The sequence below is a fragment of the Mirounga angustirostris genome, unplaced genomic scaffold, assembly GCF_029215605.1.
Source record: "Mirounga angustirostris isolate CCGP_5_RB_7025 unplaced genomic scaffold, mMirAng1.0.hap1 SCAF_5, whole genome shotgun sequence".
In the NCBI taxonomy this organism is placed as follows: Eukaryota; Metazoa; Chordata; class Mammalia; order Carnivora; family Phocidae; genus Mirounga; species Mirounga angustirostris.
The window spans coordinates 28,753,298-28,779,534 of NW_026991713.1; the positions used below are offsets into that span (position 1 = coordinate 28,753,298).

A 26,237-nucleotide genomic window follows, 5' to 3' on the forward strand; every position below is an offset into this window, starting at 1 on the left:
AAATACATAATAAGCTATATAGTGACAATTACTATGAAGATTTAAAGAAATGAATTGGGGCAGAGAATAGCAGCATTGGATAGTCAGGGAAGACGTCTTTGGTAAGAAAATGTTACATGAATTACATGAGGGAGTAAGCCCCATAGACATCTTGGAGAAGGTCAGTTCACATGGAAGAAACAATGTGTGCCAACCTAAGGAAGGATTGTGATTTTTGTAATAGAGGAAAAGCAAGTAGGCCAGAGTGGTTAGATTGAATAGTAAGGGGAGATAAGGTCAGAGCAGAAGGATGTCAGATCCTGTTAGGTTTGTGAGCCAATCTGAGAACTTTGGACTTCATTCTGCATGAGACAGGAAGCCCCTGGAGTGTTGAGGCAAAGAATATATAACTTGGCTTACTTTTTAAAATAATTGCTCTATGAAGAAAGAAAGAGAAAAGAAGAAAGAAAGAAAGAAAGAAAGAAAGAAAGAAAGAAAGAAAGAAAGAAAGAAAGAAAGAAAGAAAGAAAGAAAGAAAGGAAAGAAAGAAAGAGAAAGGAGAAAGAGAAAGAAAGAAGAAAGAAAAAAGAAGAAGAAAGGAAGACAAAGAAAGAAAGAAAAAAGAAAGAAGAAAGAAAAGAAAGAAGGAAGGAGGGAAGGAAGGAAGAAAGAAAAAGAGAAGGAAGAGGGAAGGAAGGGAGGGAGGAAGGGAGGGAGGGAGGAAAGAAGGAAGGAAGGAAGGAAGGAAGGAAGGAAGGAAGAGTGATTTTAGAGCAAAAGAGGAAGTAGGAATGATGACTTCAATCCTCCAGAAGGAGATAATGGCAGTTTTGGACAATGTTGTAGGAGTCAGTATGGGGAGAAGGACTGGATTACACGTACATTTTGAAGATTGAGCTAGCAGCATTTGTTGATGGTTGGGTGAAGAGTGTAAGAGAAAGGGTCAAGGATAAAGAATAAAGGGAAAAGAATAAAGTATTTACATGAATGGCTTAGTCTATTTAGAGGAAAATAATCATTCTCCATTATTTCATTTTGTAGGTTGTCTACCTTCATAACAACAATATCTCTGCAGTTGGGTCTAACGACTTCTGCCCACCTGGATACAACACCAAAAAGGCCTCTTATTCAGGTGTGAGCCTTTTCAGCAATCCAGTCCAGTACTGGGAGATCCAGCCATCTACCTTCCGATGTGTCTATGTGCGCTCTGCCATCCAGCTTGGAAATTATAAATAATTCCCAAGAAAGCCCTCGTTTTTATAACCTGGCAAAATCCCATTAATATCATTGCTCAAGAAAAAAAAATGAAAGCTGGATACTGGAAACTTAACTGCAATGTGGATCTTTTTCCCACATGATTTATAATACATAAAGCCAAATATGCAGTTTAAATAATTGCCTACAATAAAAAAATATTTTGCCTGCCATTTTCAGAATTCTTTTTTGAAGCTTTCTGTTGATGTTAACTGGACTATTGCAGATATTCTTATTTCCCTAAACATAAAATTTGGAGTAAATATATATATAACATATATATATATATGTCAACAATTTAGTAAAGCTTTTCTTGTTTAATTTTTAGAAGGAATCAAATAAAAAAAGTATCCATCTTCTGTAGCTCCATAGGGTGTTAGATCCTTTGACATAAAGTCAAACTTCAAGTTCTATCTAGCTCTGTGTTAATCCTCTATTATTGGTAAAGCCTCATTTGAATATGTAAATTCAATACAGGCTATGTAAGATTTTTGCTAATGTCATCATTTTGAAAAAAATAAATGTACAAATACATTCAAAGTTACCATTGTATAAAAGTGTAATTGTAAATCTTCTCTAAACCCCATTTTCTGAAGAGAGCAGACATTGTGTTCTAGACAAAAATGGCACATCTTTTCAAGTTCTCAGATATTTCTTTTACTCCTGTTTTTTGACATTTGTGTATTATAACTTACATTATCTATAATCAGTGCTAAGCTGATAAAGCCCAAAGCTGATTCTTTTTCTGATTGGTCTAGAAAGCTGGTATTTTCAGTTACTAGGATACTAAATCAGTTTTAAAACATCATGTGTATAATCAGGCTGCTCACCTGAATATTTCTATAATTACTGGATGTATTAGAAATCCATCTAGTTAATGGTTTAGTTAAACCGTCAAATTTAGAATTTTTTTCTTCAGGAATTATAGAGACCTATCACAGCAGACCATTCAACAAGCCTGGGGAATGGGCTGATTTACAAAAAGTGGAGATTTACTAAAAACTACATTTATGCTATCAACATCTAATAAACAAACATGTGAGGATAGTTTGTTTTGTCTACAACGTTGGATGTTTTATGGTTGCAAATACTGATAACCAAATCCAAACTGTTATTTTTTTTAAGATTTTATTTATTTGTTTGAGAGAGAGAGAGCACACACACAAGTATGCGCATAGGGGGAGGGTTAGAGAGGGAGAGAGAGGGACAAGCAGACTCCTCGCTGAGTGAGGAGCCCAACGTGGGGCCCAATCTCAAGAGCCTGAGATCATGACCTGAGGTGAAAATCAAGAGTTGGATTCTCAACCGACTGAGCCACCCAGGCACCCCCAAATCCAAACTGGTTTAAACCATAACGGAAAACCCAAACAGTCCTGTTATTAAATGAGCCTTTAGGTTCAGTTTGATCAGAGTTCCAGCCAAGTTTCTCTGCAGTTCTTTCAACTTTGCCTGCCTTTATTACATTTTCAAGCTGGCCTCCCTTATGGTTGAAATATGAATCTCCCTCATTATTTACTACTCAGAACACAAAAGCATATCAACACAAAATTTCCAGGAGAAGTCATGAAATTCTCTCTAATTATTACATAGCAACTTCATAGCTTTAGAGAGTAAATGAGTAAAGGCTATTGTTATTCCCAATTTGTAGAAAAGTAGACTGAAGTTAGGAGAAATTAAGTAACTTTCCTGTAGTCAAATACCTGGTAAATACCTGGTAACCAAACTTTCTCTTTTAATCTTTGTGTAAGTCAGCATCTGGCAGAAAACAGAATTTACATCTGAGAGTTCAAATGAAGATAATTTAATGAAGGGACTGTTATAGAGTGTTTGCAGAGTCTACTGCACCAAACAATGGATGACAAGGCACCAAGAGATGCCAGTGATGGGCAGGGGAAGAATTGAGTTTCTGGAGCCAAGTGAGAGGACAACTTTGGAGGATTTCTGAGCCCAGGCAGCTATGTTCCAGGAAGGATGCCACATCTGCCAGAGGTTAGGTATGCCCCCTTCTCTCCTTCTACATCAGATCCTCCCACCGATGAAGCCTAAAGGGAAGACAACCATCAAGAAAGCTAGAGAGAGGAAGGCTCTTCTTGGGGCAGGACAGAGACGGAAGAAAAATGGATCTGGTCAGGGCACTTGGAGAATAACTAATAAGCCCAGGCACTATAATTATATCTGTAAGATTATTAAACGAATTTCAGCAACCACAGATAAACATGACGTTCACATCCTATGTCATCCCAGGCACCTTTTCTGAAATCCAATCATTTTAGACTTTTCTGCATTAATCAGAGGTGCTAACAAACAAAACAATGTTTGATAAAACTTTGTCAAATGATTAACTGAATCTGGTTTTCCATTAGGAAACATGGGGCTATTTTTATAATGGCTTTGACTGAAGCAGCATTTTACTAATTTAAAGAAATGGTTAGTGTTAAAAATCAAAGTGTAAACAAAAAACTTACACCGTCAATATTAATGGGCAATTATGCATTATACATAAATTTGCCAGAAAATAAAAATAATATTTGGATAATCATGAGAATCAGAACGGAGAGCTCTAAGCTCTTGTAGTCAAGGTCATATTCTCCTTTATAACAATTACTGCCTGAAATATACAGTGCTTTGTGTGAGCTATTTAATCACATGCTGGACTTCCATGAAGTGATCATATTAGTGATATTTATTCACAGTCTGGCATCAGGCAATAAATAAGTAGGAGAGGCTATTTCTTGATTCAGCATATTTCATTCATTCTTTCATTCATTCATTCATTCAATAAACTAGCACTGAATATATTATAAATATGAGACAAGTCCTGGTACAAAGATAACAACAGCAATAGATATTTATTTCTGGAGTTTATTCAGTGCATACAAAGCTTCTGTGCTAGGCTCTTTTTGGTCCACATCTGCTTATCACAAAAATCCTATGAGAATGTACTGTTCTTATTTCACAGATAATGAAACTCAGATATAATACATGCAAAGCCAGAGTTATAATTCTGATGTGTGCTAGTCGAGTTAGGGTCAGCCTTTGCTTTCATCATAGTTTACAACTATACAACTCAAAGCATGTCAGGGCCAAAGGTGGTAGTCTGAAAAACTGAGAAGGGCATCTATTTATGGTTCTTAGCGGTTCCGCTGCATTGTGGTAACAGGTCAGTGTCCTGAGATGCAGGTGCCATAAACATAACTGCTGTCATTTATTCAATACTATGTCTTAACTGTACATACAGTGTCTCATTTAATACTTACAATAGCCCTGTGGGCTATGTATGGTTATTTAATATCTTTTTTTACAGATGAGCAAATGAAGCCTCAGAGAAGTCAAGTAGTTTTTCCATGGACACACAGCTTGTAAATAAGAAAAGCGAACTTTCCATCCTTTCGAAGTGTTGTCTGCTGCTACTTTAGAAAAGAATGTATTTGTGTCCCACAATGAAGAATTACTGAACATCCATAGCATCTTTCATCTTCTTTGCCATATGGTGCAGGGCTGTAAAATAATGGGTCATCCCACCATTGTGATTTGTTACACTTCAAAAAGAATAAATTTGTTCATAAAAAAAAATGAAACTACACTGTTCAACTTTAAAAATGTCCTGTATCAGCATTGTCTAATATGGTACCCATTAGCATACCCAGGTAGGAGTATGGAAATGTGATGGAACTGAAGAACTAAATTTTAATTTTATTTTAATTTTATTTTAATTTTATTTTAAATTTTATTTAATTTTAATTAATTTAAAGTTAATAGCCACACATCATTAATGACATCATATTGGATGTGATGTTCTAAATACTCCAAATGAGTTTTAATTTTTTAAAGATTTTATTTTTTGGACAGAGAGAGAGAGAGAGCACAAGCAGGGGGAATGGGAGAGGGAGAAGCAGGCTCCCCACTGAGCAGGGAGCCCAACTTGGGACTCGATCCCAGGACCCCGAGATCACGACCTGAGCTGAAGGCAGACGCTTAACCCAACTGAGCCACCCAGGCACCCCTCCCAATGAGTTTAAATATGATTTTCATGGTGTGGAGTGTATTTCTATTCATGCAAAAATATTTACTAGGCCTGTGTTTAACTAAGGATATAAAAATGAATAAGATGCCATTCTTGACTTTAAGGTGATCATAGTTTAACAAAGACCAATCATTAAGCAAATAATAAAAATACAGAGGGATAAATTTTATCATTAGAAATACAGAAATATCATTAGAAATATCGGGGACGCCTGGGTGGCTCAGTCGTTAAGCATCTGCCTTCGGCTCAGGTCATGATCCCAGGCTCCTGGGATCGAGCCCCGCTTCGGGCTCCCTGCTCTGCGGGAAGCCTGCTTCTCCCTCTTGCACTCCCCCTGCTTGTGTTCCCTCTCTTGCTGTGTCTCTCTCTGTCAAATAAATAAATAAAATCTTTAAAAAAAAAAAAAAAGAAAAGCCATAATCTTATCTTACTGTGCTTTGCTTTGTTGTACTTTGCAGATGTTGTGTTTTTTAAAAATGGAAGGTTTGAGGCAACCCTGCATTGAGCCAGTGTATTGACACCATTTTTCCAACAACGTTCTCTCACTTTGTGTCTCTGTCACATTTTGGTAATTCTTGCACTATTTCAAGCTTTTTTCATTATTATTATATTTGTGATGGTGATCTGTTATCAGTGATTACGACTTACTGGAAGCTCAGATGATGGTTACCATTTTTTAGCAATGAAGCATTTTTAATTAAGATACAGAAATTTTTTAGACACAATGCTATTGCACACTTAATAGACTACAGTATAGTGTACATATAACTTTTATATGCACTGGGGAACTAAAAAATTCATTTGACTCACTTTATCAGGATATTCGCTTGATTGTGGTGGTCTGGAACTGAGCCCACAACATCCCCAAAGTATGCTTCTAAATGCAAGTTACGAGAGTGGCTCATAGCAGGGATGATCAGCTCTGCCAAGGGCAGCCGAATGAGCAGAGAGGACCACGAAAGACTTCACTGAGGAAGTAATTTTTGTGGTGGGTTTTGATGAATGTGTAAGAGTTCAACAGGAGCATTTGGAAGAAGGGGGCTAAAGGCAAGAGAGTAAGTTCAAAGACCCAGAGGTGTGCCTAGGCACGTCTTCTCTGATAGGCTGACATAAAAAGGAGGGATTCCTCCACTTCTTTACCTTCTTCTGAAACAGACGCAGTAGTCTACCTTTAATATACACAGGGCTAGAGAGGATATGAGAGGAAGCCACTCTTTCCCTTTCTCCACAGTCTTGCTGGCCCACAAAACATCGCTCTCCCAGAATGGTCAATAGGAGGGAGGAAATGGCTTTATTTTTCTTCTCTCTTACATCTCCCAGGGGATCCCACTCTCGTTACTACCATGAAATGGTAGTTTCCCTTGGTGTTCAAGGTCCACGGCTTCACTAGATATTTTCTTAAGAGCTGGACCTTGAAAACTACCCTCTCTTCTCTTGTCCTCCCTCCTGCATGTGGTAGCCTTCCTGTTGTAGGAGAAAATCTGGCAGTTACCCTGTAACTTAACTTACAACCAGGTGAGGGATGGATCAAGAGAAGGAACAGAGAAGACTATTTGGACTTTGATCTGCAAAACGGATCTTCCAACACCCCTTTGCCAGCAGTATAGCTGCTTCTAATTTTGTCAGGACTCACAAGGGAGTGAGGCCTGACCCTTCAGCACCCCTCTCTCAGGTAGCAAAGCAACTTCTTTCTTACATATGTTTCCTTTGAAATAAAGATAGATATGGCTTATTTCCCTGACTTCAACAGTTGCTATTTGCATAACTTAGCAATGTTACTTAGCCTTTCAGTAGCTCATTTCCTTACCTGTGAAATGGAAATAATATTAGTCCCTACCTTACAGGTTGGTGTGTGAATGAAGTGGGTTAACGTACTGTGTAACTCTTAGACCAGAGCCCCGCACATGGAAGGGGTTCACATAACGTTGGCTGCCAGGTCATATAGTTTGGGCTGCAATCATCTCAAGAGCAATTAGTTCTCAGGTCTAAGATGGGGTCTGAAATTAGGCATTTCAGACAAACTCCCAGGAAGGCTGCTGCTTCTTGGTCCGTACTTTGAGGAACAAAACAAGAGTTCTCTCATCTCGTGTGGGACCATGGCTGACTCTTGTCCGCCCGCCCCCACCCCTGGCTGGCTCCGGTGGGAAACCCCCACTGTGTGAGGTTCCTAGGGCCATTGTAACACACGACCTCAAAGGGAGTGGCTTGAAATCTCAGAAATTTACCCTCTCATTTTTCTGGTGTTGGCCGTGCTCCCTCCGAAGCCTCTAGGGAAGAATCCTTCCTTGCTTCTCCTACCTTCGGAGTGGCTTCAGATGTTCCTTTGTTTGTGGTAGCAAAACGCAAATTTCTGCCACCATCTCCACAAGGCTTTCTTCTCCTGTGTGTCTGTGTCTCTTCTTGTAAGGACACCAGTTATATTGGATTAGGCCCCATCCCAGTTCAGTATGACCTCATCTTAACTTGATTACATCTTCAAAGACCCGATTTCCAAATAAGGTCTCTCGCACTCACAGGTACTAGAGATTAGACTTTGAATATATCTGGGGGGTGGGGGAAGGGACACAATTCAACCATTAACACTCACTTTCTTTTTATCTTTATAAAACTACTTATTTTTTTTCTTATTTTTGTTATCAATTGTGTTTGATTGTGTATGGATTACATAAGAATTTGGAAAGTGTACATTTGCCTCTGACCCTCTGTGGTTGGGTAAGCACCCTTCATGCATTCATACTAGTTTTAAGTCATCTTACTATATTCAAGCCACCCAAGTTTTCCAGAACACAGTATTTATGTTCTTTTTAATGCATTCTTCTTCAATGACCTTGATCTGGCAGTGAAAATTACCGTGTCATTCTCATCACATAAATCAGGCATAGATTGGGTCTTTTCTTTCTTTCTGGTTCACTTATTTTACTGAATCATCATCTCTAGCTCTCTTTTCTTTTTTTCCCTTCCTCCTACCCCATAATACTATTCCAAGAACTCCTTCGTTCTGCAGTTTAATCACAGCTACGGATGCAAGATCCCATTGCTTTATTGTCCATACAAACAAAGAAATGCCTAATCACTCAAGTAAACTGGACATGTTATTTACACCAGTTTCCCATTCATCCAGAGTTCCACGGAGGCCTTCTGGAAGACTGCCCCTAACACACACAGCTCTTGACCAGATTCCATCGCCCATCAGACTCTGTTCTCCTGCCGCAGAGGTATTTATTAGAGGTGGCAGAGTCGATATCACAGCGGTTTCATTCTTCACTTTGCTGCTCATTTTGCAAGTCCCACATTTATTGCTGCAGAATCTTTTCAGTGGATCTGCTTACATACCCCGGAACACCAGCTGTCACAGTTACTTCGAGTCACAGGTCTGCGACAAACTGCCAATTTCGCACAACAGAGCGGAACAGTGGAAAACGAAGAAAAATCGAGAGAGGGAAAACTCTACCCTTAATACAATCAAATACAGACAAAAACACCGTGGAGTGTAAAACACCCTTCATATGAATTTAAATAATTTTGAAGTAAGAGACAGTCCATGGGTTCCCCTCAAGGTGGGATAATCAGAGGACTGGGGGAGACACCTCCTGACAGTAGGACACACAGCGATGTGTCAGCCCTCGGTGATCTGGAGACTTCCTCCCCAGGCCATTTATTTCAATATGGACTGTGAAGGCTAAGCGACTGCTTGCACGTTGCCATGAACAAGCATAGGGACACAAATCAACTTTAAAGCTTCCATAAAATATCAAAATAATCCAAGCCTCCTGGCCCAGGCCCGCTATGTTTTCTGGCACTGACGACTTTGTTTATTCAACACATGTTTCTTAGAGCCCCACTGTGTGCCTGACGCTGCCCTAGTGGCCAAGGTGGAGCAAGGAAGGCTGTGTCACCGCCACCATGCGGGAGCCGTCATGTGGTGCAGGGCGTGACAAAGGAAAGGGGGTGGGACATGGGGGGCGGGACCCGCTCTTTCACATAAGATGGTCAGAGAAAGACCTTCAGCTAAGTGACAGGTGAACAAGGATATGAAAGACAGAAGGAAGCAAGCCAAAAAAAAAAAGGGCCTTAAAATGGAAGTTTGCGTGGCAGGTTCTAGTAACAGCAGGGAGGTCAAATGTGAACAAAGGAAAGGGAGAAAGGAGAAGGCAAAGTCAGAGAGGGAATAGGAGCCCACACCCTGTAGGACTTTTAGGCAATTTTAAAGACTACCAATTCCTCTGAGCAAGACAGGAAGCTATTGAAGGGTTCTCAGCAGAAAGATGACTTGATTAAACTGTCTCTCAGGGGCTATCTTCGACTGCATAAACCATAGAGGGACAAGGAGGGATGCAGGAAGGATATTTAGGATGCTGTTGCAATAATCCAGCACGATGGGATGCTGGTTCGTAGCAGTATCATGACCTGGATAGTAGCAGAGAAGTCGCTGAGAAGGGTCCCACTATGGAAGTGTCTTACAGATACAGAGGACAAGGAGGGCTGAGAAACTAAATGGGGAGAAAGAAAGAATAGAGACAGAAATGACTCCAAGAATTTTGGCCTGAGCCTCTGAGAGGATGAAGTCACCATTGCCTAAGATGGGAAAGACTGTGAGGAGGTGGGGGTGGTGGGGGGGATCAAAAGTTTTTTTTGGATCTGTTCATTTTGAGATTCTCATTCAGTTTCCACATGGAGGTAGCAAGGAGGCTTCGGATTTAGGAGTCTGGAGCTCAGGGGAGAGGGTTGGGCTGTAGACATAAATTCGGGAGATGCCAGAATATAGATTGTCCTTTATCAGTGAAGAAGTGACTTGACTTTATCCAAACTAAGCAATCACACTGTACATGTTAGCAACACATTTTACAGGGCCAATTCTGGCCTTTTGCAATGTTCCTGTGGTTTCTAAGATAAATAAACATATTATATGTTTCCCTCTGGATGCCTTTGCTAAGATCATGTCAGCATTTCCAAAACAGTCCTTGCTTAAACAACACCAAGAAAGAAAAACCTCTTGAGGAGAAAGAATTTTATTGTTTTTGAAAAAGATTCCTGTGTTTTCTCTTACGAGTTTAAAATTGTATAAAACAGTTTCGTTTCTGTTTCCCTCAAGAGCTCATATTAACAAAAGTGCAGCTTGGTGCCTGTCTTGAATGTGGGCTGATAACTTGCTGGTGGTTTGACAGTTATGAATAAATAGAGCTGTACGATAAAGCAAGCAGATTCCTGAATCTACAGAAGGTCTCAGTGGGCCTCAGGCACTGTACCAGCACATTTAACTAGAAAATCATGGAAACATGAATAAATTCCGCAGCTGAGGTGATTATTTTATAGAATGCTAGCATAGACAATCCTGTAATCACTTACACTGATTGCTAGTTTATCAAGAATCTACACGGTCATTTGATCTGGAATTGATTTATGATAAATATAAAATATTTCTCTTGAAATAATTTACCTTTTTCCCTCTTTTCACAAAACCAGTTACTATATGTGTGTGGGGGTGGGCGGGTGTATCCTCTTGCAATGTTATCATGCTCGTAAGAGAAAAAAAATTTAATTAATATGATCATTCATTCATTTATTCCTTTAATTCACACATTTATTGAGGCCTTGGGATATGACAAGAACTATGATCTGTCTGGAGAAAATAAAAACAAAAAATGTACATATTTTTTTCCTGTAATAAATAACTGTGGGATGTGAAAGTGAGACATTCTTTCAATAAACTTTAAAAATGAATACAAAGATATCTGAGAAGATTTTGAGAGGAAATGAAAGTCAAGAGTATTGTGTACCCCTTCATGATTAAAAATTATAATGTTAAACAAATTTCCTGTGGCTGTCATTGATTTCAAAAAAACCCCATCTGGAACACTGTAAGAAATACCAGGCCACCTACAAATCACAAAGCTGCCACTGAGGTCTAGGCAATGATAAACAAAGCTTATGAGACCAGATGTTTTTGGATGCTGTATTTTGATTAAGATCCTTCTCATACCATCTGGATTGACAGATGTATTTTTTTCCTAGGGTATTTTTCCTAGCTTTGGCAACTCTCATTGATAGATACAGTTGTGATCTGTTTACATAAGATGAGTGACAATAGAGCTAGAAATTTTCTGAGAGGCGATGTCAGGGCAGAAAACTCTAATGATTTATGAACAGGTGGTATGGTTTAGCCCAGGTCTGAAAGTTGCTGTCACATTTACAAAGCCTACATTTTCTCCAGATACCAGTGTCCACTTTTAAACTGTCTGAGACAGGATGCCTCAAGCCCTAGTTGGCAAAAGTTGGAAATCAGGTAATAATGTGAAAGGTGGGCGCCTGGGTGGCTCAGTTGGTTAAGTGACTGCCTTCGGCTCAGGTCATGATCCTGGAGTCCCGCTTCTGCTCGGCAGGGAGCCTGCTTCTGCCTCTGACCCTCCCCCCTCTCATGTGCTCTCTCTCTCTCATTCTCTCTGTCTCAAATAAATAAATAAAATCTTTTAAAAAAATAATAATAATGTGAAAGGTCTTTTCGTGGGTTGCTAGAACTTTCTGACTTTGGTTCTTCTTGACTCTTGCAAATAGCACACTGATTCAGAGTTTTTTGGGGGGTTTTGTTTTCATCGGAGAAAATGTTAATTTTATTTTCTTCTAGTTTTAATCAAATATAATTGACACATAACCTTATATACATTTAAGGTGTACAACATAAGGATTCGGTGTTCACAAATATATATATATGTAGCAAACTGATTACCTCAATGAGTTTGGTTAACCTCCAACAGGTTATAGTCATTCTCTGGGTTTTCCTTTGTTGCTATAATGATAACAATAGCAATGTTACTTTGTATTGATCTAGCAGCTTTTGGTTGACAAGTGTGTCCACTGGTATAATCTCATTGTTTCACAGCCAACTGCTCAATTGGTTTATATTCTGATAAGAAAAAGAGACAAGAAAAAAAAAAAAAGGAAAGAAAGAAGAGACAAGGAATAAGTAATTTAAAAGGGTTTTGATAGACAGATGAGATAAATATAGGCCTGATCGACGATCTAGGGGCCAAGGAGCTGAGCTGCTAAGAGTTGGGGCAGAAAAAGGTCACTTTTCCAGCTCCATATTATTACTGGTATTGCCTCTACTCCTTGACTCCCTTACTTCCTCATTTCTCCACCCCCTTATCCATTCCATCCCTGTCATGGGCTGAATGTTTGTGACACCCCAAAATTCGTATGTTGAAACCCTATACCTTAGTATTATGGTTTTAGGAGGCGAGGCTTTGGGAAGGTAATTAGCATTAGGGGAGTTCAAGAGGGTGGAGCCTTCGTGAATGGGATTAGTGCCCTGATAAGTCTCAGAAGATTTGGTTTGCTCTGCTCTCTGCCATGTAAGAATACAGCGGGAAGTCAGCCATCAGCCACCCAGGAGAGGGCTCCCAGGACAGCCAGAATATACTGGCACCCTGATTTTGTACTTCCTGCCTCCAGAACTGGGAGACATAAATTTCTGTTTTTGATAAGCCACCCAGTCTGTGCTGTTTTGTTATTAAGCAGCCTGAGTTGACGAAGATTATTCCCGCCTTATGTGGAGGTTCACATCTTTGCTACAGCAGTGGGTCAGAACAGGGCAATTATAGTTCAGAGGTGGAGATGCCCAAGGGGCTGTGAAGCTAGTGAGATTCAGGTCTCAGAGCTGAGGGAGGTAACAAGCAGCCTGTGCGGAAGCCTGAACTGTTGCTTCAGAATCTGATTCCACTTCTGAGGCAATAAAGAGCAACCATAAAGAGCAAAAGCCTCAAACAGCCTAAGTGTCCATCCACTAATGAATGGATGCAGAAAAGGTGGTAGATACTGACAATAAAATATTATTCAGCCATGAAAAAGAATGACATCCTGCCATTTGCAATGATGTGAGTGGAGCTAGAGAGTATTACGCTAAGTGAAATAAGTCAGTCAGAGAAAGACAAATACCATATGATCTCATTCATATGTAGAACAAACTGATGGATGCCAGAGGGGAGAGGGGTGGGGGCATGGGAGAAATAGGTGATGGGGATTAAGGAGAGCACTTGTGATGAGCACCAGATGCTGTATGGAAGTGTTGAACCACTATATTGTACATCTGAAATTAATATTACACTGTATGTTAACTGGAATTTAAATAAAAACTTTAAAAAAAAGAGTAAAAGCCTATGTTCAAATTGCCTGGGATAGCCTTTGTTTTTGTGATTACAAGCTGTGTGATATTAAGCATTTCAGTTTATCAATTTAAGCTTAAAATGGGGAATGATAATAAAGGTGCCTACCACATAAGTTGCTTAGGACAATTAACTGGGATACCGTATGTAAATAATGAAAGAGAATGCTCTCACCCCGAGATTAGGAAAAAGCAAGAATGATTAATCTTTCCACTTCTCTGAAACATTATACAGAAAACCCTAGTTAGTGCAGTAGATAAGAAAAATAAGTGAAAAGCATGACAATTAGAAAGAAAATGTAAAACTATCTTCAAGACAACATGAACATGTCCATAGAAAATTCTAAGACACCAGTGGAAAGGTACCTACTAACATTAATAAGTGAATTTAGCAAGATCGCAGAATGGAAGGTTAATGTACAGGAATTAGGTTTGTTTTTATTTACTAGCAGCAAAAAAAAAAAAAAAACTGTAAAGTAATTTTTTTTTAAAATTCTGTTTACCTTAGAATCATACAATAAGTTTTGAAAAACTTGTGACTGAACTTAACAGGAGACGTGTAAGACATATGCATAAAAAACTATAAAATACTTCTAATAGAAATTAAAGACCTTCACAATGGAGATACATACTATGTTCACCACTTGAAGATTCAGTATTGTTAGGATAATTGACGTATAGATTCATCACAATCCCAATTGTAATTTTAAAAAAGGCTTTATCTAGATATCAATAAACTGATTCTAAAGCTTACATGGAAATGCAAACAACCTAATAGATACAAAGCTTTTTTCTTAAAGAAAAAAAATTTGAGGACTTCAGTTTTTGAAATTTTCCATGAAGCTACAGTGAGGTTAAAAGACAAAAAGACAGATGTAAAGATCAACTGAACAGAAGACAGAGCTGAGAAATGAGCCCGCACACACAGTCAAATGATTTTCAGCAATGGTAAAAAGGCAATTCAACGGGGAAAGAAAGAAACATATACATATATGTTATATATAAAACCTAAAACTATAAAATTTCTAGAAGAAAACATGGGAGAAATTCTTTATGAACTTGAGGTAAGCAAAGATTTCTTAGATACAAAAAGTGTGAACCATAATAGAAAAAGTGGATAAATTGGGCTTCATCAAAATTAAAATATTTACTCTTCAGAAGACATTTTAAGGAAAAAAGAAGCTACAGACTGAGAGAAAATGTTTACAATATATATATTTAACAAAGTGCTTTTACACGATACCTAGCTAGCTAGCGATAAACTTTAGAAATGCAGTAAGACCAAACAAACTTAAAGAATTGAAAAAAAAAAAAATGCAGATAGTTCACAAGAGAAAATTAAAAAAAAAAAAATGCATGTCAAGATCAACACCTATAGTCACCAAGGAGATGCTAATGAAAACCACCTGATGACTATAGTTAATAATATTGTATTGAATCCTGGAAATTTGCAAAGAGGGTAGATTTCAGGTGTCTTTATCACAAAGGAAAGAAAATGGTACCTATGTGAGAAGATACGCTAACTAACTTGAGTATAGTAATCATTTCACTATGTATGTGTATATTAAATCACCATGTTGTACACCTTTAATATATACAATTTTATTTTAAAAACAGAAAACTAAGCAAACAAAACTCAAGATACTACTACGTACCTATGGCAATGGCTAAAATTAAAAAGACTCCTAATACCAACCCCTGACAATGGTGTGGAACAACCAGAGCTCTCATATATTGTTGGTGACAAGGGGTGATTAGCTTACCACAAAAATACAGGTTCTTTGTTGGCCAGAGTGAGGAAACCAGCACTATTTATCTACAGTCAGTTTCTAGGAGAACAAAAGATTTTAAATTTCTAAACTTATGCCCTAATTACTACATTTTTTGCACTAATTTCAGGATTGAAATTCAAAGAAGTTACATGTAAAAACTGGGTAGAAAATAGTATGTCGTGTCCAACCCAGTAAATTCACAAGTGGAGAGGCAATTCACTTTTGTACCATCTTATACATGCATTTTGTTTTTATGCTTCCTGGTAGGGCCACAGAAATGGTGCACTCCTGAGTTTCTACGTTATTTTTAAATTTTCCTCTTTTCATTGTATCTAAAAAGAAAGATAACCAGGTGATGGAACCAGAATTTCCTTCTTAGGTCAGCAAATTCACATTCAAGAAAACATTCAAAAGACCCAAATGTTACACAGCACTTACTTTTCCTGCTTAATATGTGAAAGGACTATTCTTTAAAAGCCAAAAGGAAAAAAAACAAACAACAGAGTAAGAAGAATATGAAAAGCTTGTTGATTGGCAAAATGCCAGCTTGGATAGAAATCATTCAAGGATGAGAAAACATTGTAAAAATAGCTAGAGCCTTATGAAAAGATCCTGTCATATAAAATAAAAGGGAGAACTGAAGTTGGGGGGTGGGGAGCAAAGCACTGCTTTGAAAACCATTTATATAGAAAACCGACATTTTGAAAACCTCTATCTTCTAGTCTAAATAAATATTGAAAAAGTAGTAGGCTTGAAACAGGAGATACCGAGAGAGAGGGAAATAAGAGAGCTGGGTGGTAGGCTGAATTTGAAGAAAGGAAAATAAATTATGAGGAAAATAACAGTTTCAGAAATATTGAAGAGGGAAATCAGCATGGCAGGAAGAAGGCAAAAGAAAAAGACAAAGAGATGAATGATCCAATGTGATGGCGAATAAAAGGAGAGAGAAAAAATTATCCCATGGGTCACTGTTGGTCTTTAAAAAGAAAGTAATTCAAAAAATGCAGAAGGAAAAATCAAAGGCAGAATAGGAGAAACATTCTCTGAGTTGAAGATTTGAATCTGTAGCTCAAAAGGGGGCCCATGAAAAATAAAAAAATTAATTAAAAGAAACCAATCGTAATGAAACTTGGCAAAGTACTTGGATTTCAGAAATGAGCACAATACCAACCACAAAAAAAAAAAAAAAAAGTCACACAGGCATAAGGTGGGACAAGCTACAACAAATAAGAGTTTATCTACAGAGAGACTATCTACCTGCCTTGGATTTATCTATAGCACTAAACTTCAGAGGAAAATTGTCAGAATTCTGATAGCAAGTTTTGTGACTATGTCTATGTACTCTTTTACATATTTCCCTAAGACCTGAGTTATAGTAGGCAGTCAATAAATATTTGTTAATTGAATTAAGAAGCAGTAGATACAATGTGAGTGGAGCAAGCCTTTGAAAATCACCAGGGAACCAAATAATGTACTGGTAATAAACCCACTGTATCTTAAACAAAGAGTATGAGTTCAACTTATTAAATAGCAATTAGTGTACCTGTTTATCAACTCTGCTGTTCAGCCTTATTACTATTCTTAGCTTTTTGTAATCCAAGGGAACATAATATGATTTTCATTGCTTTCATCCTACTGAAATGAACAAAGATTGTTTCATGTCAATATACTATAGCATCATTGATTTGTTCACCCAAAATCTGGGAAGCTTTTTTCCTAATCTCTCAGTAAGTACTACGAGGATATCAAAAGCTTATCCTCAGTCCGTCCTGTTTTCATCAACTCCATTGCTCATGTCTCACATGGGATGTGACATATTGTGATTTTCCTGCTTCCACTCTCCACCTTCTCTGCTCTACTTCTACACAACTCCACTTCTATAGCAATAAAATCTATATGAACATTCCCCATCCAACCCTCAGCATTGAACTCTCACCGCTAACATGACAAGCTTGTCCTATCTCAGGACATTTATACTTGCTCATCCTTTGGTCTGAGACACTTTGATTTGTACTCAATGTCATTTCCATGACCACCCATTATAAAACAACATATAGTCTCATTATTTTCTACCCTTTTATCTTGTTTTATTTTTCATAGTACTTAAACTATTTTCTGAGATTATCTTGTTTACATACTTTTTTTCCCCAATAGATAAGCTCCTTGAGAGCAGAGACCTTGTCTGTCTTGTTTGTTTCTACATGCCAAGAACATAGAATAATTCCTGACACATAGCTGGGCATTCCATATATCTAGAGTGAAAGAATGAATGATTAAGGGGTGCCTGGGTGGCTCAGTTGGTTAAGCGACTGCCTTCGGCTCAGGTCATGATCCTGGAGTCCCAGGATCGAGTCCCACATCGGGCTCCCCACTCAGTGGGGAGTCTGCTTCTCCCTCTGACCCTCTCCCCTCTCATGCTCTCTCTCTCATATAAATAAATAAAATCTTAAAAAAAATGAATGATTAAATAAATGAACGAATGCCTGAACAAAGGAGACTATTTAGTTACTCTCTATACTCACCCTCACAACTAACTAGTCGGAAGTTTTGAAATTAATTACAGTTTAAAGCTGGCAAACTAGCTGCTTTTATTTATCTTCTTTTCTTTAATTTGGAGTGTTCAGGGGGAAAGTCCAGCTAATAGAGATGTTTTGTCAGAGGGATTCTGCCAGAGGGATCTGAGGGAGTAACCTGGATACTAGAAGGGAAAAAAATAAGTTCAAGATGACAAAACAGTAGCACATTCTTTGTAAATACCCGCAGATTTTTGCATTATGAAATAGGTGTGTGCTAGGGGCATTTCTGATCCTGAAAATCCACTCTTCAACAAGGTTACTTCCATTTTGTCTAAGTGTCCAAAGAATGATTGGAGAGACAGAAAGAGAGAAAGGAGGAAGAGAGGAAGGGAGGAAGGAAGGAAGGACGAAGGAAAGAAGGAAGGAAAAGTAGAAGGAAGGCAGGTGAACCAATTTATTTCAACAGCTGGACCAAATTAAGAAAACCAAATGAAATTCTCTAGGTTGGGTTCTGAACCCAGAAAAATGCAGTTGTGGTAAAGCAGCACGTTATTTTCAGCAAGCAAAATGTAAGAAAATCCCATCTGTTGTACCAATACTACATTTCCCATTCTGTAAATGTTGGTGTGTTAGACAAATAGCTTCAGGGAAAGTCCTCAGGACCTGTAAAGTACTGTTACTGGTAAAATGGAAAGAGTTAATGAAGTTTAAAACAACCACCTAGAATACCCCTTTCTGCAAACTGAGCCAGAATTTATTCAAGGTTTGCCTCTGTTTACATTAGGCATAATGCCTGAAAAGCCTTCTTTGGTCATCAGAATGTACATCTATTTAAAATCAACATTTTTATTCTTGAGGTGAGGTCATGATTTCTGAGTACCCAGGGTATTTTTTTTCAAAATAAATATAGGTATAAAAATGAGGAGAGATGTGCTTGATGAAATATATCATAATATTTACCACATTGTTTGAAAACATGATGAAATTTGTAGAATATGTCATTTGAATTTTTTTATTTTATCTTTTCTCAAATTTAAATCAGAAAGTATAAGTTCATTTTATAAAATTACTATAATGGTCAAAATGTAAAAATTAAATTGAAAGTTTTCAAGGTTTTATCTAAAATGTGCATATAAGTTTAACAGGCAAATTCTCCACTTTATTTCCTGCTGGGAAAAGAATACAAAAACAAAATGGAGAATTAAATTTACAGTTACAAAAAGAACCTATAAAATAATGAATCCTGTGTCTGCATTTAGGAATTACTCATCATTAGGAATTAGAAATTGCTTTTTAGTGAAACAATTATTTTAATGTTAAGTTGTACAAAATTGTGATACTAAAGCTAAAAGGAATCTTAGGTGAAGGAGATCACTGTTTTGATGATTTCAGTTTGATTTGCTTTATTGTTAGTATATATGCTGATGCAAGTGCATACCATTCCATTATTGCCAATAGAAATGATGAACTTCTGTAGTTCACTTTTATTGATTTATTTAAATACAAATGTTTCCACTTCTTTACATAGTATGGGTATATTTCAATAATGTTTCATATTTCATTACGTGATTTTACCAGATGGTCACTTATGCATGCTTTTACTCCTCTAACCTGGAATTTCTTCCAACTTTCTATTATTATATAGTGTTGAAAAACATTAATGTCTTGATATCTAGATACAGGGATTATTAGATCAATAGCTATAAAAATTCAGTACATTTTGCCAATTAACAAATGTTTTTTAAATTAGTATCATTTCGGGGCACCTGGGTGGCTCGGTCATTAAGCTCAGTCATTAAGCTCAGTCATTAAGCCATTCCGCTCAGGTCATGTTCCCAGGGTCCTGGGATCGAGCCTCGCATTGGGCTCCCTCCTCCGCGGGAAGCCTGCTTCTCCCTCTCCCACTCCCCCTGCTTGTGTTCCCTCTCTCGCTGTGTCTCTCTCTGTCAAATAAATAAAATCTTTAAAAAAAAAAAAAATTAGTATCATTTCATAGGTTCAAAGTGATAATTTTCTCTGCTTACTATTACTTTTGTTGTTGTTGTTTACCTAGTTATTCTTTACTAATGTCATTAGGATCATAAAGATTATAAAGCCCAAAGCAGTTAAATGACTCCCAGGGGAAACACACACACACACACACACACACACACACACACACACACGCCCCACCAAAAAGCCCAGGCAAATTAGTGAAAGAACTAACACCATCCCCTCTTCTCAAGACTTATTATTCTTTCTATGATTTACATGCAACACTAGTGTTAATAGTATGTGTTAAATTGGCAACAAGAGACTATTCAATTTGCAAGATTCAGAGTATTAATATTTTTAAAACACAAATTGTTTGAGAAGTAGAAGTTTCAAGGGACTCCTGCAATGCAGAATAACCAGACCTAAACGCTTTCAGGATACTACCTTGGAAGTGCAGGCACATCCTGCCATCTCCCAGTCATTTGGGGACCTCACAAAATCCTTGGACTAGATACATTATGGTTTAACTCTTGAAAGATACTCAACAGACTCCTAATAGAATTCAGAATCCTCTGGTATATATTATAATATTTTTACTACGAGTAGATTAATCCATGATCCTCATGTATGTGTTCATTCATTCAACAATTATTTGAATTTCGACCGAGCAGAACATCGCCATAGATGCTGGAGACGCTATAGTGAAAATAACAACGTAAAAACCAAGTATGATCTCATTCTGTTGAGAGACGTGCACGTACACACACGCACACACATACACACAGAGTAATTAGAAAAATAGACAAAAGGCAACTTGTGGTAGGTGCTCTGATGGAATGAAAGAGTGACAGGAGCCTGGCAGACAGCATGCTGAGAGCAAGGCCCAAGGGCTCTTGTGTACCAGGTGTGGGAAAGACTGAGTTGAGTTGGGTGTGGTGGAGAGGGTTTGTGAGAAGACTGTACCCAAAGGAAATTGGAAAACATGAGAGTAAATATGACCTATTTCAGGGATGGTAGAGGGGAGGAGTCATGAAATTTGGAGACAGGCATCTTGTTTCTGAGAGCCTAATTTTTTTTAATCTTTAATATGGGTTTAATAAATTGTATTTTACTGGGCTTTAATAAGGATCAGTTCAAATAATACACACAAAAGAACTTTCAATATTGTAAATCACTAAAATGTTAATTAATGAGCATCATATTTGTCAAGAATGGTAAACTGGTGTTTTTTTCTGGCTATCATTGCCATAAAGAAAATCCTCAACTTAATATATTTTAAAAAATCCAATTAAAAAATGGGCAGGAGACCTAAATAGACATTTCTCCAAAAAAGGCATAGAGGTAGCCAACAGACATAAGAAAAAGTGTTCCACATCACTCATCATCAGGGAAATGCAAATTAAAACCACAATGAGATACCACCTCTTACCTGTCAGAATGGTTAAAATCAAAAAGACAAGAACTAGCTAGCTAGTAGGATGTGGAGAAAGGGGCACCCTTGTGCACCGTTGGTGGGGACACAACATGGTGCAGCTGGTATGGAAACAGTAAAAAAATTTAAAATAGCCCTACCATACAATCCAGCGATTCCCCCTTCTGGATATTTATCTGAAAACAGACATGCTAATTTGAAAAGATAAATGCACCCCTATGTTTATTATAGCATTATTTATAATAGTTAAGATATGGAAGTAGCCCAAGTGTCCATCCATAGACTAATGGATAAAGAACAGGTGGTATACACACGCAATGCAGTATTACTCAGCCATGAAAAGAATGAAACCTTGCCATTTGCGACAATATGAATGAAACTCCAAGGTATTATGCTAAGTGAAATAAGTCAGAGAAAGACAAACACCATCTGATTTCATTTATATGTGGAATCTAAAAAACAAAACAAATGAACAAACAAAACAAAACATGAAAGAGACTCAGATACAGAAAACAATCTACTGGTTGTCCGGGGCGGGGGTGGGGGGAGGAATGGATGAAATAGGGGAAGAGGATTAAAAGGTACAAACTTCCTGTTATAAAATAAATAAGACATGGGATACAGTGTACAGCATGTGTAGAGAGACCCGATTAGACTTGGTGGTTTAGACCAGTCTTCATCACATAATGATTTCTTGGACATCTTTCACCACTTCAGTCAGGACAATTTGTATATTGGTGGTGTTGGGGGAGACCAGGGAATCTCATTTGTGTTCAAATTCCCACTTGTTTTCCCGTGTTACTTTTTCCTTTCCACTTTCGAAATATTTTTAGGAAAAAGTAGTATTTGGAATTGAGGAAGGGAGGTATAGAGCTCAAATTAAACCACATGTTACCTATGTTCAAGGAATGCTTACTTTGCCTCTTCTTTTTTTTCTTGTTCTAAAAAATGTCACCCAAATATATACCATAACAATATTCTATAGGCCATAGTAGATTTAAGCAAAAATCATATATAAAGGTTAATAAAATCAAAGTCATGAATCTAAAAGTAATGGTACACCCCCATTCTTTGTTTATTTCCTTGTTCTTTTTAGTCTCTGTGTGGACAGCATATGTGCCAAATACATAAATATATGCATTAGATATAATTCACAGGACAATGGCAAGTGTTTGCATTTATCACAAAGTGATTGGAGAAGTAAAAAGAAACGTAATTGGAAAGTTAGGCAGCAAAAGGGAGATAGCATTAACAAGAATCCTGATAAAGTTCGTGGACAAAATGGTATTAGTAATTTGGGGGAAAAAAGAAATTTGGGGAAGTGTTCAATGGTTGGGATCCATGATCAAGCACAACTGTTCAACTGCTTTTCCATTTAGATACTCATCTTCTTCTTTTTCTCTGAAGTGGCAAATGAGATCATGATTCATTTACAGATTCCACTCTGAGTCACAGTCATGACGATCACAGAAACAAATGCAGACTCGCGAGCACTCCCTCCCTCTGTCCCTCTTCTGGTTGCCCAGTCTAGAGTACAGCATCACTTCTGGGAAGACAACCCACATACCCACAAGCAAATTTCTCAGTGTACTTTTTAAGTTACTCCAAAGTCTATTCCCAGAAAGGACATTAACCAGACCCAGAATAAATTCATTATAATTTTATTTTCCCTGGCTTCCAAAGGAAAATTAAATTCACAGTTTGGCAACATCACAGCTGAATTACTCTACTAAAGATCACATCTCAATTCACCTTCCTGACTGGATAAAAAAAGCTTAAAAATAAAAAAGTCTAATTATTTAATGTTGGAGTATTAATTAGGAGATACTGTGTAGCATGGCTCTAATTGATTTTTGAAAAATTACCAAACATTTCCGATGTCATAGATCTAAAGAGCAGAGTTTCTTCTAATTAAACATCTTTGGGGATTTTATTTAAGTGAACCTAAAGTTCCACATAATGTTTGGGAAACTTTTATAGGCAGACTAGTGGTTTCTCAAAGAGATCTGCATTCTAATTCCCAGAAGATTTGAGTATGTTCCATTATGTGGCAATGAAGAGTTAAAGTAGCAGCTGACTTTAAAACAGGGAAATTATCCTGGATTATCTTGATGGGCCTAATGTAATCACAGGGTCTTAAGAGTGAAAGAAGCAGGCAGAAGAATCAGTGTCAAAGTGATGTGATTTGAAAAAGACCCAACTGGCCATTGCTGGCTTTGAAGATGGTGGGTTTAAGAGACAAGGGATGTGGGTATCTCTAGAAGCTGGAAAAGGCCAGGAAATGAATTGTCCCTGAGAGCCTCCTGAAGGGATGCAGCCCTGCTAACACCTGACTTTAATTCAGTGAAACTCATTTAGGTTTTCTGAACTCCAGAACAGAAAGATAATAAACTTGTGCTGTTTTAAGCCACTAATTAATAGCATTAATAAGAATCCTGATAAAGTTCGTGGACAAAATGGTATTAGTAATTTGGGGGAAAAAAGAAATTTGGAGAAGTGTTCAATGGTTGGGATCCATGATCAAGCACAACTGTTCAACTGCTTTTCTACCAGCCATAAGAAACTACTGGAATTCATCTATTTCCCTTCTCCCTCCCCCTCACTATATTCCAGTCTCTCTGACCTTGGTTCTGTTACTGCAGAGTCAACCATCCAAGCAGGGATTTGTTTGCGAGTCCTAGCCAAACCCCAGGGAGTTACTTAAAGTCAGTCAGAAATGGTATGAGATGAATCATCATGGAGGATTGATGAGTACTTGACTGGCCTCAGAGATAAGAGGCCACAGACTCAGGGGCCAGGTTAATCAGACTCAGGTGCAAAGGTTGACCAATGAAGAGGCCAAGAAGAGCAAAACAAATATAATATAGACCCCAGCAGCCACTCCTTTGTTACCTCAGTGCCCTGACCTCTGGGAAATGTATTAAACCTCCCTCACACCCAGATTGAATAGAATACAAACTTAGGTAATGGAATCTTCTACTACACAGAGAAACAAAAACAGAAGAAAGAATAGAATAGAATTTACCTACTTCCATCTGATTATCCAAATCACTTTTGGTGCTTGTTAAAAAATGTAGATTTTTCAGTTACACACACTCATTCAGAATCTCCAAGGGTAATTTCTTAGGAATTTATATTTTTTAAAGTTCCTTGAATGATTTCAATCAACGACCAACTTTAATTACCATTGATTTATTTAAAAATTTGAGTTATGGCCAATACTAACTAAAGGAACCAAAAACATGGCTTTCAAAAAAATACAGAAATATTTAAACCAACAAATCATTGCCAAGATTACCATAATGTACCTTGACCTATTTTCTTTCTGGAAACTTTAGAAGGACTTTTATTGACATCATGGTAATTTCATTGTTGTGCAAAGGAAGAAACTGGGTATGGGTTGGAATATAATAGGCTTGGGTGAGTATCCAAAAATATATATATATGCTAGAGTGGAAGCTTAGAAGCACACTGGAATTTTCAATATTGAAATAATTATGATAAAAAAATTGTTGTGGTTTATGAATAAGCCAACTTCAACCTGTATTTTAAAACCCCAGAACTATTTTCTGAAATGTCCTTCAGAATCTTAGGGGAAACCATATAACCCTGGAAAATGTGTATCATCAAAAAGTATATTAACTACTTAATCTTATAGGTCAATCATTTCCTTGCAAATATAATGGAGGAAGGATATTTATAATGAAAGGTACATATTAAATTTCAGGACTAAGGCTTGCAACATAAAAGTAATGAGTACTCATACCATTTTCTGTTAAAAGTCAATTTGTTTTTAGTGGAACCTATTTTATAATGAGTCAATGTTACGTCATTTTCAAAACATGCCACATGACTTTGGTACTAAAAAATACACTTTAGGATTAATTGAGTCTGCAAAGCTTTGTAGTTTTATGAGGATACACCTACTGGACTCCTAGGAAGTGTTTATTTCTAAATAGGTTAAGCCCAAAATATTTTTAATCTTATATGTTATTTACACACAGTTAAACCTTCAGTTAATTTAGCTCTATGGAAAATGATGTGTTCTGAATCATCATAGAGTTAATTAGAAGAAAACAGGGATTTATTTTTATTTTGTGTATATTTACAGATATTCTATTCATGAATTCAGCTACAGGGAGCCAGTTGATTTTCAAAAGTATAGTTTCTTCTTTTCCTTTGTACATTTTAAAAGCTTTCCCTATGCCTGGACTTATATTTTCCCCTTGGCTAAACCCAACTCACCCTTCACTATGATGTTTCGTCTTGATTTTCACTTTGTGATGTATAAACTTCTTCAATAAATCACAGCTAGTTCTGGTGCTGATGCTTTATGAAATGGTAGTTCTTGTTTTCCTCCGGTAGGATTGCCACATGGCATCATAACTACATGTTTATTTGCATCTCTTCTACCTAAACTTTGTGCTTCCTGAAGTACCCACTAGGGGAGGGTCTCTAGTGCCATATGGTGCCTAAGTCTTAATCAACCTTTATGTGTAGACTGATGAATGAACGATTTGGTTTTCCTGCAAGGGGCAAATCAGAATTTTAAAAACTGTCTTATACCTTCTTTATAGATTTGATTTTAATTTGAATCGCATGTTGGGAAGTAACTCTATACGATTTTTTTTCAGTGCTTATAATCTTTAAAGTTCTTAATTAGGTCCCAGCTACAGAAATTAGAAGGGAATATTTTCATGCAGTTAACTCATTACCCTCCAATTGTATGTACTGAATTCTATCCATTTCCATTGCGACCTCTCTAGTTCAAGCCACCATCTTTGCTTCTTTCCTAGACCAAAGTTGTTGTGTCCCATTTGGCCTTGCTGCTTCCTCTTGTGAGTCTATTACTTACAATCACTAGCATCCCAAACCACTTGAATGAAAATCCACAGTGCCTAGTATGGAGTATGATGACTTATGTGAACTGGCCATCATTACGTGTCCAATCACAACTTGTATGCCACCTAACCATCAAGTATCAGCCCTCATTCAAAAATTCTAAAACCTCTCTATTGAACACTCCTCCACTTCTTCACTTTTTCCTACCCAGTTTAAATATGATTTAATTCAAGAGGATGCTTTCTCTGCTTTCCCATGCTGTATTCTCTTTCCCTGCATTCTATCA

The 26,237-nt window shown here is 37.4% G+C and overlaps 1 protein-coding gene across 2 annotated transcripts in view; it reads left to right on the forward strand.

Annotated features, from left to right (window-relative positions):
• Positions 1 to 1,777, forward strand: part of DCN (decorin) — a 43,396-nt gene extending 41,619 nt beyond the window's left edge. For both annotated transcript variants that reach the window (XM_045872866.1, XM_045872865.2), the window contains exon 8: positions 1,021 to 1,777. In XM_045872866.1, coding sequence (XP_045728822.1) covers positions 1,021 to 1,215 — 195 coding nt within the window. In that variant the 3' untranslated portion in view covers positions 1,216 to 1,777. The remainder of the gene's footprint in view (positions 1 to 1,020) is intronic.
• Positions 1,778 to 26,237: the final 24,460 nt, after the last annotated feature.